Genomic DNA, 12,467 nt, shown 5'->3' on the forward strand with positions numbered 1-12,467 from the left:
CAGTCAGGAATACATATCCATACTTGAAGTAGAAAAAGCCATCAAAGGCTTGAAATGTGGAAAGGCAGCAGGAGTAGATGATATTCGACCAAAAATGCTGAAGTATGGTGGTATAAAAGTATTACAGTGGCTGCACTGCATTGTTCAGAAAGCCTGGACAGAGGGACGAATTCCCGATGATTGGAGTAGAGCTCTCATAGTACCCATATATAAAAAGGGAAATAAAACTGAATGTGACAATTACAGAGGTATATCCCTACTGAGTGTTCCTGGTAAGATATATGCAAGTATACTTGAGAAACGGTTGAGAAGAGTTGTGGAGGAAAAGCTTGGTGAAGAACAACTGGATTCAGGCCAAATAGAGGCTGTCAGGATCAGATCTTCACTTTACGACAAATAGTTGAGAAAGCATGGGAATATAACAAAGATCTGTATTTAAGTTTTGTCGATCTGGAAAAGGCATATGACAAGGTGCCAAGAGAGAGAAGCTATTTAATACACTACAGTTATATGGTGTCAATGGGGGCATTATATCAAGCAATACTTAGTCTTTATTTGAGTTGTAAGTCAGCAGTTAGAATTGAAGTAAGTACAGGAAGATGGTTTAATGTTAAATCTGGTGTGAGACAAGGATATACATTATCCCCTCTGTTACTCATTATCTATATGGATCACATTATGAAGGGGAGTGGTATTAAACCTGATATCAAAATTGGAGATGTTAATGTCAGCTCTTTGCTTTCTGCGGACGATGTAATACTTCTAAATAAATCCACTACAAGTTTGCAAGATTCCCTGACTAAATTGAATAACTGTTGTAGATATGGTATGAAGGTCTGCATTAAAAAGACAAAGACAATGAAAATAGGTAGAATTGTTGAAAATGTCAACTGTGTTGTGAACGGGGAACCTGTGGAACAAGTAAAACATTTCATATCTAATTGACCATCTTCAGTAAAAATCATACTTAGGCATGATTTTTACTGAAGATGGTAAATTAGATATGGAAATAGACAACAGAATCAACAAATCTGGTATGGTAGGAAGTCAATTGAATAAACTCATATGGAATAAGAGAGAAATTAGTCGGAACACTAAATTAGTTGTATACAAGACAGTGTTCAAACCAGTTTTAATTTATGGATCTGAGAGCTGGGTCAGAAGTAAAACACTTGACCAAAGACTAGAGACTGCAGATATGGGAATCCTGAGAAAGATTAGAGGCATGAACAGATGGCATCAATGGCAATATCATATTAAAAACGAGGATATTAGGAAAGAACTTGACATTGTCAACATCCAGGAATCCGTTAGCAGAGCTAATCTCAGGTGGTATGGTCACTTAAACAGAATAGGTGAGGAAAGATTAGCAAAACAAGTGTTCTCTGCGAGGTTGGCAGGAAAACGACCTAGAGGAAGACCAAGTTATAGGTGGATTGATATGGTACAAAGTGCCTTAGACAATAAAAATATAAGATCTGATAATGTTGGTGTCTTGACAAGTAACAGACTGATTTGGAGGAAAATTGTAGATAGGAAGTTAGTAATGATGTAAATTTTTCATGTAGTACTATGATATCCTGTACACCCCTTGAGGGTACATGTCAGGAATTTGATGATGATGATGAGTAGTAAAGAACTATAGACCAATTAGTATTCTCTCTCTGTACAAAATTCTCACAACAGTAATAACAAACAGGTTAATGCCTGTTTCTTCTAGAACTCAAATCAGCCTGCAAAACAAGCAGGATTCCTTAAAGGCTTTAACACATTTGATCATATTCGTGCAGTAAAACAAATAATAGAAAATGCAGAAGAAAGAGTAATTGCCTCTCTGTTTAGCCTTTATTGATTATGAAAAAGCATTTGATTCCATTCCATCAAAACTAATGCAATAATCAAAGCACTCTAAAATCAGGGAGTTCCTGGAGAATATATGGACCTCCTCCAGGAAATATACCATGCTGCAACAGCAACAATCCAACTTCACACGAGTAGCAATAAATTATCAATAGAAAAAAGGTGCCCAGCAGTCTTTCAAGAAATATTTAATAATATAAACTGGACAAACCTTGGTATAAAAATTAATATCAGAAACTTAACACACCTAAGATATGCAGATGATGTCATACCTGAAGACCTTAATATAACGATAGAAGACCTATATCATGAAAGCAGAAAAGTTGGCCTAAAATAAACAGAGGAAAAAACTAAAATCGCGTTTAATCATTTTGTAACACCAGAAACATAATAATAGAAAACAATTTCTTGGAAAGAGTCTCTTCGTATACATTCTTTGGTCATCTCATTGATCTAAACTGTGGACTCCAAAAGGAAATAAATAGAAGAGTTCAACTTGCCTGGAGAGTGCATTCAGAAAATTGAAAAGTATTTTTTAAAACAATGATGTCCCACTCTGTTTAAAAAGGAAGACATTTAACCAGTGTATACTTCCAGTCATCACATATGGTTGTGAAACTAGGTCTCTAACAAAAGCACTGGCAAATAAACTAGCAACAACTCAGAAAAAAATGGAGAGGTTGATGCTAAGCATCACATTAAAAGATAAGCGAAACACCTGAATAAGAAGCCAGACTCGTATCACTGACATCATTCTTCACCACAAGCAACTAAAATGGAAATGAGCTGGATATCTATCAAGAAGAGATGAGTGATGGACAATCGTACCAACAAACTGGATTCCAAAAGAAGGGAAATGAGGCTGCGGACCTTCTAAAAGAAGGTAGAGTGATGATTGTCAAATTTTGTTAGGAAAAATTGGTCAACCCTTGCCAAGAACAGAGAAAGGTGGAAGGAACTGGAGGATGCCTTCATCCAGTAGTGGACAGAAAAAGGCTGAAAAGAAGAAGTGTCTGCATGCATACACACACACACACACACATCATTTTTTTTGTGATCCCTGATAATGGCAATGTAACATTGCCAAAATATAGGAAAGTATTAATTAAAGTTTTTTATAATTAATATTCTAGTGTACATTGTCATTTCCTGAAAAATTAAAAGCTGTGTTTAACCAATGTATAAGCTTATCCTACAAGAATATATATATATATATAATTCCACACACAAAATTGCACTATTTTAATACAGAGTTATTCTATTTTTTAAATAGTCACTATGGGAAGATATTAAACTAGAAATGGTGAATGAAAAGGGACTTACCTCAGAGGTTGCAGATGAAATTGGAATCTTTGTCAGAAAAAATGGTGAGTTTTTAGCTTTAGCTATTTGTAATGCATTAAAGTACATAACGTTAATGTCTGTATGATATGGTTAGAAGAACTGCTTTTGCTGTGACTGGGAAGACCTAGATTTGAATCGCATCAAAATGTAAAAAAAAAAAAAAAACTAGACCTTTTAACCAAAGCTAAGTTAGACTGGAGAAAGGTGGAGGAATGCTTTTAAGTCAGTTTAGTTGAAAAGCATCCAGAATGACATCCACCATTTACTTTGAAAAAGCAGTTGGAGTGAGTGCAAGAGAGAGAGAGAGAGAGATAGATGGGATTGTCTATCCATATAGCATCAGTACTGTTCTAACATAGTGGCTGTGCGCTTCGCAACCATATGCCTGGGGAAAGAGTGTCCTAGGTTCAAATCCCATCGGAGACGTGAGGAGCTGAAGGATCTTCCTCAGCCATAGCCAAGTTAGCAGGCCTTGGGCATGAACAGCAGGGTTTTCCCCCAAGTTTATCTGGAGTTTTTCATTCCGCAAAGCAGGCAAACCGGTCTTGAGAAATCAACACTACGGACGTAGGGCTGACCACCTTATCCTGCGAATGGTTTGAGGTCCGATTATTAATAAACCCTCGACACCGCAAGGTAAAAGAGGGTAAAAGGAAGATGCATTTAGAGAATAATATTGATTTTGCTTATTCTTGAACAGTTCTACCTTAGAGAGAATGGAGGTGAAAGCAGTGGTATGAAAGGTTAAATGGCTGGCTTTTATATTGCTTTGGAATGAGTTGAATTATGGAGTTGTTTTCCTGAATCAGTATGAAAGATTGTAAGTTGATATAGAATGAGTGTTAATAATTCTGGACTGGTATTCTATCCCACCTCCAAGTTGTGTGGTTGGGGATGGAATACCACCAGGACTAGAGACTTATTAATATCAAGGCTGTTATCAAAGACACTAGAAGGATTTTTCTGGTGTTCTGAAGAAAGAACAAGCTGTGCTTGGTGAAATGGGATACTTTGACTTCTTTGCAGCAGTTGAAGGAGAATGATTGCCAAGAGGTCAGCCTTATTTTTGGACAGTGTTACAACAGTACCCTCTGAATCTGAGAGTGCTGGAAACAAAGGCAGAAGTTGCACCTAGTGTCATTGATATGTGAGAAGGCTTGACTACGATTTGAGCATAGGGCAAGTTTTCGTTTGGCCTTTTCAAAGTCTGATTTGAATTTGCCTATACTCTTTTTGCATTGCATGCTACAGTGTAGACTTACTGTTCCTTAACATCTGATAGATACATGTATGTTCAATTAACAGGCATTAATATATAGGGTGCCCACATTGGATTGGACCTCACCTCCCTACTTTCAAAGAATGGTAAAAAATCAAAATACAGAAATATTGTAAGGTTTGGGTTGTTCAAACATTCCAGAGACTACAAGATTTGTCCAGTTTTTTTTTTTTTTTTTTTTACAAACACTTGGTGAATGTTCCTTTGCATTTGTACAATTTCGACGCCATGGTCCATACACTTAAGTAGTAGTAATACGTTGAAACTAGGGAAGACCAGTGTGGACATCCTGTACTCTTTCCTAACCTTTCTCAACTGCTTCTAATAACCTGTAACATCATCTTAACAATACACTGCACCTTCTGATTATGTGACTTAGTTCTGCAGTTTGCAGTGGCGGCTGGTGAAAATTTTAAGTCTGGGTGCTGCATATATAAAATAAAAAAAAATCTTTTTTTCCTAATCAGTAACCAATTTATTAATAAATAAATTTACATGTTAAAAAATTGCTTTATTAAAAATATTTCACCCTCACCACGAACAAACACCAATAATAAAAGTTTCATATCTCACAGAAATAATGAACGCAAGCTTACGATACACTGCCCAAAGAGCAGTGTCAAGCATAAATAAATATTGGCAAGTCTACCTGCAATTGGTGCGATCATTCTCACACTGCATTAGATCACAGTGTATTTGTTTCGTGTAACCATAATTGAAAAAATATAATTCTTTTCATATTTTCAACAACAGTGACACTCGTCCTAATTCAGCCTTGTATCTATAATAAATAAATAATTATATGTTATTTTAACAAAATAAAATAAGATTGCAAAAAATAGTTCACCCTTTCCTCACAGAAATAATGTGCGCAAGCATACTATACACTGCCCAAAGAGCAGTGTCAGATTCACTAGTTACATGCAATGAGAAGCGCAAACGAATATCGGTGAGTCTGGCTGAAATTGGTTGAATGTGATAATATGGACACTGCATTAGATCGCAGTGTATTTATTTCGCAATCTAATGCGTTAATCGAACAATTCCAATTATTAACTATTCAATCAATGTCGAAACATAAGCTGTATCCTTTAACATGTTGTATTGCATTTATATAATGTTGTTAGCATTGTTATTATTTATAAACACAAATAAAATTTAATTTTTTCATTTTTTCCTTGGGGGTGCTGCAGTGTTGCAGTGCTTATGTACAGGCCACCAGCGGCAGTTGGTTATCAAATTAACAGTGATTGTTATTGCTATCTTGTTTCTTGTGTGTGTGTGGGGGGGGGGGAGTTAATGTTTAAAAAGGTTGATAATTGTTATGTGTTCATTTTTTTTTAACTTATTCCTCTTTAAGATTTTTACTGAGGAAGGATGGCACTATTCGAAATATTTTATTTTCAATTTTCAGGGGGAAAAAAGGGGTGCTTAAGGGTCAAAGCTGTATAACTGAGAGAAGACCTCCACATAGCTTTTAAAGGAATGCGGAGAACCAACCAGGGCTTCTGACCTAATGTCCAATCCTCACCTTCTCGCGGTGCACCCTGTCGGGTATCTACCTGGATACTGAATGAACGAGGATGGGCTAACAATTTGGCATGTAGCTGACCAAATTGTATTCTTATTGGCTTAAACCAAAATACAAAATGATGGTTTGTCGCATGAAAAATTTCATGCCGGCTGGGGCATTGCCCGTTTAAACAAGGCCCCCGCTGTTTTTGCCAGGGAGCCAAGGCGAACAGCAAAAGATCAGCTACTGGAACAAACTCAAAAACACACCCCAACTCAATATCACCAGAGTTAAAGATCAGTACTATCAACATAAGAAGCCTGAATGGCAAACAAAATGGAGCTAGCTGAGGAATTAGATAAGTACCGGATCAACATAATATGGGTGACTGAAACAAAAAAGACAAAAACTGGTGAGATTTTTCTGAGCAATAAATACAAAATGTAATATTCAGGCAATGACAATCAAGGAAAAGAAGGAGTAGCCATAGTATTCAACACTAAATATGAGGCTAATCTTCTTGAATGGCAGGCAGTCTCAAGTAGAGTGATGTGGGCAAATATCGGAATTGGAAACTGGACAATGAGACTTATTTGTGCCTATGGTCCCACAGAAGGCTCTACTAAGGTAGAAGTCGAAGAATTTTTTGAGGCTCTAGAGAAAGCTACTGACACAATGAAAAAATAAAAATTGGTCCTTGTTGGGGATCTAAATAGCAGATTAGGAAGTGATTGTCAGACACAAAAATATTTTGGGAAAATTTGGAGAAAAGAGCAAAACTAATAATAATGGCAAATACCTGTTGGGTTTCTGTTCAGGACATGGACTGGGTATTACTAATACAATGTGCCAACATAAAAATGTGCAGAAACTCACATGGAGAGAAGAAGCAAGGAATAAGAAAAGTCTCATTGACTATGTTGAAAGAAAGTTTTAAAGTGAATAAAAGTTGAGCAGCTCTCAGATGTCAACTGTAGACTAAAATACACAGAGATTATTGAAGATAAAATGAAAGAGTTTGAGAACAGGAACCAAACCTTGAAGAAAACCCTGATTGATTCAGCCAGAGAAGCATGTGGTGAGGTTGTCTGCAAGGATAGAAAAATCAGACCTCCATAGTGGACATAGGAAGTAAAAGAGTCAGTGAAGGAAAAGAAGAAAGCATATCAAAAATTCCTGGCAAATAAGTCAGCTTGTGCTCTCTTAGAGAATACAGAGACAAATGTAAGAAAGCTAAACACTGTGTAAAACTAGCTAAACAAAAGTCATGGGAGGACTTTGGCAAGAACATAGAAAATAAATATCAAGAAGCTGGCAAAATATTCTGGAGGTTGTTGAAGCTCAGAAATGGAGGAAAGAGTGCTGTAAAAGGAATTAGAGATGATAAAGGTGACATGAAAACAGGAGAAAAAGATATCCTTGAAGTATGGAGTAATTACTTCGAAAAATTGCTAAATGAAACAAGTAGTGATAGCACTGTGACAAAAAACACTCAAGAGGCATACAGTCAGGAATACATATCCATACTTGAAGCCATCAAAGGCTTGAAATGTGGAAAGGCAGCAGGAGTAGATGATATTTGACCAGAAATGCTGAAATATTGTGGTATAAAAGCCTGGATTAGAGCTCTCATAGTACCCATATATAAAAAGGGAAAGAAAACTGAATGTGACAGTTACAGACGTATTTCCCTAATGAGTGTTCCTGGTAAGATTTATGAGAAACGGTTGAAAAGAGTTGTGGAGGAAAAGCTTGGTGAAGAACAGGCTGGATTCAGGCCAGATAGAGGCTGTCGGGATCAGATCTTCACTTTATGACAAATAGCCAAGAAATCATAGTAATATAACAAAGATCTGTATTTAACCCCCTCACCGGCCACTATGGATCAAATACGCATTCTCGTATGATTTCTATCCATCATATATTTCAATGTATTATGAATGGTATTATAATTTTAATATGCACTTCGCATCCATGATAACTTTGATGTCTATAAACGTCTTGGCCGGTAGCGTGGTTAAGTTTTGTCGATCTGGAAAAGGCATATGACAAGGTGCCAAGAGAGAAGCTATTCAATATGCTGGAGTTATATGGTGTCAATGGGGAATTATATCAAGCAATACTTAGTCTTTATTTGAGTTGTAAATCAGCAGTTAGGTTTGAAGGAGGTACATGAAGATGGTTTAATGTTAAATCTGGTGTGAGACAAGGATGTACATTACCCACTCTGTTATTCATTATCTATATGGATCACATTATGAAGGAGAGTGGTATTAAACATGATATCAGAATTTGAGATGTTAATGTCAGCTCTTTGCTTTATGCGGACGATGTTATACTTCTAAATAAATCCGCTACAAGTTTGCAAGATTCCCTGACTAAATTGAATAACTGTTGTAATAGATATGGTATGAAGGTCAGGAATAAAAAGACAATGAAAATAGGCAGAATTGTTGAAAATGTCAACTGCGTTGTGAATGGAGAACCTGTGGAACAAGTAAAACATTTCAGCTACTTAGGCACGATTTTTAGTGAAGATGGTAAATTAAATATGGAAATAGACAACAGAATCAACAAAGCTGGTGTGGTAGGAAGTCAAATAAATTCATATGGAATAAGAGAGAAATTAGTCAGAACACTAAATTAGCTGTATACAAGACAGTGTTTAAACCAATTTTAACTTGTGGATCTGAGAGCTAGGTCAGAAGTAAAACACTTGATCAAAGACTGGAGACCGCAGATATGAGAGTCCTGAGAAAGATTCGGTACATGAACAGATTTCATCAATGGCAATGTCATATTAAAAACGAGGATATTAGGAAAGAACTTGACATTGTCAGCATCCAGGAATGCATTAGTAGAGCTAATCTCAGGTGGTATGGTCACTTAAACAGAATGGGCGAGGAAAGATTAGCAAAACAAGTTGTCTCCACCAGGTTGGCAGGAAAACACCCATAGGAAGACCAAGAAATAGATGGATTGGTACAGTACAAAGTGCCTTAGAAGATAGAAATATAAGATCTGATAATGTTGGAGTCATGACAAGTAACAGAACGATTTGGAGGAAAATTGTAGATAGGAAGTTAGTAATGATATAAATTTTTCATGTAGTAATATCATATCCTGTACACCCTTTGAGGGTACATGTTAGGAATTTGATGATGATTGAGGGGAAAAAAAAATTGCATTTATTTTTACCTCAAATTTTCATGGTTACATGCTGTTTTTAGTTACAAAACCTTTTCAAATTATATTTTCGGGCATATTTCAAGTAGAACAATCATCAGCGATCAGGGCCATATTTATGCACAGGTGCATGAAGCTCTAGCTGAGGACCCAAAAAATTAGTGTCAATTTAAGGGCTCAGATAACGAAGGAACATGCCCCAGATCACTCTCATGCATCAGGAAAAGTGTAAACATGGCTGTGTCAGTTGGTTGGTTATCCACATGGTGAATTGAGAAAATAGAAGAAGCACAGATATCAAAAATATTCATGCTTGCATGCAGAAGTTTTTATTAAAATGTCAAAATTTAACTATATATATATATATATATATATATATATATACATATATAGTTAAATTAATTCTCTGGATATCTGCCCAGTACATAGACTGGTTATTACTCACACAGTGTTTCAACGTAAAAATGCGCACAAATTCACATTGAGAGAAGAGGCAAAGAATAAGAAAAGTCTCATTGACTATGTTATTGTCGATAGTGATGTTTTCTTCCTGGTGCAGGACACCAGAGTATACCAGAGGATTTGAAATTGGAAGTGATCATCATTTAGTCTTGACAGGATAAAATTGAATTTCATATTGAAAAGAAGAACATGTAAGAAAGTTTTAAAGCGAATAAAAGTTGAGCAGCTCTCAGATGTGAACTGTAGACTAAATTACACAAACATTATTCAAGAAAAAATGACAGAATTTGAGAACAGGAACCAAACCTTGGAGATTCATTGGCAAGCCCTGAAGAAAAAACTGATTGTTTTTTCTTCAGGAATTATTGATTCAGCCAAAGAGGCATGTGGTGAGGTTGTCTGCAAGGATAGAGAAATCAGAACTCCATGGTGGATACAGGAAGTTAAAAGAGGCAGTGAAGCAAAAGAAAAAAGCATATCAAAAGTTTCTGTCAAATAAGTCAGCTTCTGCTCTTAGAGAATACAGAGACAAATGCAAGAATGCTAAACACTGTGTAAAACTAGCTAAACAAAAGTCATGGGAGGACTTTGGCAAGAATATAGAAAATAAATATCAAGAAGGTGGCAAAATATTCTGGAGGTTGTTGAAGAAGCTCAGAAATGGAGGAAAGAGTGCTGTAAAAGGAATTATAGATGATAAAGGTGACATGAAAACAGGAGAAAAAGATATCCTTGAAGTATGGAGTAATTACTTCGAAGAATTGCTAAATGAAACAAGCAGTGATGACAGCACAGTGGCAAAAAAACACTTACCAGGCACGCAGTCAGGAATACATATCCATACTTGAAGTAGAAAAAGCCATCAAAAGCATGAAATGTGGAAATGCAGCTAGAGTAGATGATATTCGACCAGAAATGCTCAAGTATGGAGGTATAAAAGTCCTACAGTGGCTGCACTGCATAGTTCAGAAGGCCTGGACAGAAGGATGAATTCTAGATGATTGGAGAAGAGCTCTCATAGTACCCATATATAAAAAATGAAATAAAACTGAATGTGAGAATTACAGAGGTATTTCATTACTGGGTATTCCTGGTAAGATATATTCAGGTATACTTGAGAAACAGCTGAGAAGGATTGTGGAAGAGAAAGCTTAGTGAAGAACAACTGGATTCTGGTCAAATAGAGGCTGTCAGGATCAGATTGTTGAGAAGTCATGAGAATATAATAAAGATCTGGGTTTAAGTTTTGTAGACCTGGAAAAGGCATATGACAATGTGCCAAGAGAGAAGCTCTTCAAAATGCTACAGTTATATGGTGTCAATGGGGCATTATATATCAAGTAATGCTTATAGTCTTTATTTGACTTGTAAGTTAGCAGTTAGAATTGAAGGTAGTTTAATGTTAAATCTGGTATCAGACAAGAATGTAGATTATCTCCTCTGTTATTCATTATCTATGTGGATCACGTTACGAAGGAAAGTGGTATTAAACTTTATGAAAATATTGAAAATGTTAATCTCAGCTCTTTGCTTTATGTGGATGATGTTATACTCCTAAATAAATCCGCTACAAGTCTGCAAGATTCCCTGACTAAATTGAATAACTGTTGTAATAGATATTGTATGAAGGTAAGCATTAAAAAGACAAAGACAATGAAAATAGGCAGAAACATTGAAAATATCAACTGCATTGTGAATGGAGAACCTATAGTTCCTATAGAACCTATAGAATGGAGAAGTAAAACATTTCAGCTACTTAGGCACGATTTTTAATGAAGGTGGTAAATTAAATATGGAAATAGACAACAGAATCAACAAACCTGGTATGGTAGGAAGTCAACTGAATAAATTTATATGGAATAAGAGAAATTAGCCAAAACACTAAACTAACTGTATACAAGACAGTGTTCAAACTAATTTTAATGTATGGATCTGAGAGCTGGGTCAGAAACAAAACACTTAAACAAAGACTAGAGACTGCAGATATGGGAATCCTGAGAAAGATTAGAGGCATGAACAGATGGCATCAATGGCAATATCATATTAAAAACGAGGATATTAGGAAAGAACTTGACATTGTCAGCATCCAGGAATGCGTTAGCAGAGCTAATCTCAGGTGGTATGGTCACTTAAACAGAATGGGCGATTAAAGATTAGCAAAACAAGTGTTCTCTGCCAGGTTGGCAGGAAAACGACCTAGAGGAAGACCAAGATATAGGTTGATTGATATGGTACAAAGTGCCTTAGATGATAAAAATATAAGATCTGATAATGTTGGTGTCTTGACAAGTAATAGAATGATTTGGAGGAAAATTGTAGATAGGAAGTTAGTAATGATGTAAATTTTTCATGTAGTACTATGATATCCTGTACACCCCTTGAGGGTATATACCAGGAATTTGATGATGATGATGATATCATTAATTGTTTACTATTACTACTTCTACTCTTATGTTATACAAAAAAAAAAAGTATGCATGGGATGTTAGCAGTTGCATGTTGGTTACAGTGTTTCAAAGTGTGTTCCGAAGATAATACAATTTTTTTTAAATAACTTAATGTAAGAAGTTAATGTAGATGTCATGTAGGAAGTGTGATATTCTGTTGGACCACAAGGCTTTAAACATGAGTAAGGAACATGGTGTCATAACTGAAACAGCAGTAAAATGTTTGTGAAAGTGACGAGGAAAAGAGTTTGATTGACAATAAAACATTCAATAATGATGTTGACAAGCAAAGTGCAATTAACGGTAAGTAGGATTGACAGTAAACATGGTTCTATGACTGACAATAAGATAATGAGAGTGAATGATAGTGAAAGAA

The 12,467-nt window shown here is 35.9% G+C and overlaps 1 protein-coding gene across 1 annotated transcript in view; it reads left to right on the forward strand.

Annotated features, from left to right (window-relative positions):
* The window catches only part of LOC150105708 (histidine--tRNA ligase, cytoplasmic-like), a 190,507-nt gene that overhangs the window by 103,408 nt on the left and 74,632 nt on the right, over nt 1–12,467 (forward strand). The window contains exon 7 of the mRNA XM_090394308.1: nt 3,134–3,227. Coding sequence (XP_090250434.1) covers nt 3,134–3,227 — 94 coding nt within the window. The remainder of the gene's footprint in view (nt 1–3,133; nt 3,228–12,467) is intronic.

This window comes from Typopeltis vanoorti, chromosome 6 (assembly GCF_054136105.1).
Source record: "Typopeltis vanoorti isolate ZY-2024b chromosome 6, IOZ_Tvanoo_1.0, whole genome shotgun sequence".
Lineage (NCBI taxonomy): Eukaryota > Metazoa > Arthropoda > Arachnida > Uropygi > Thelyphonidae > Typopeltis > Typopeltis vanoorti.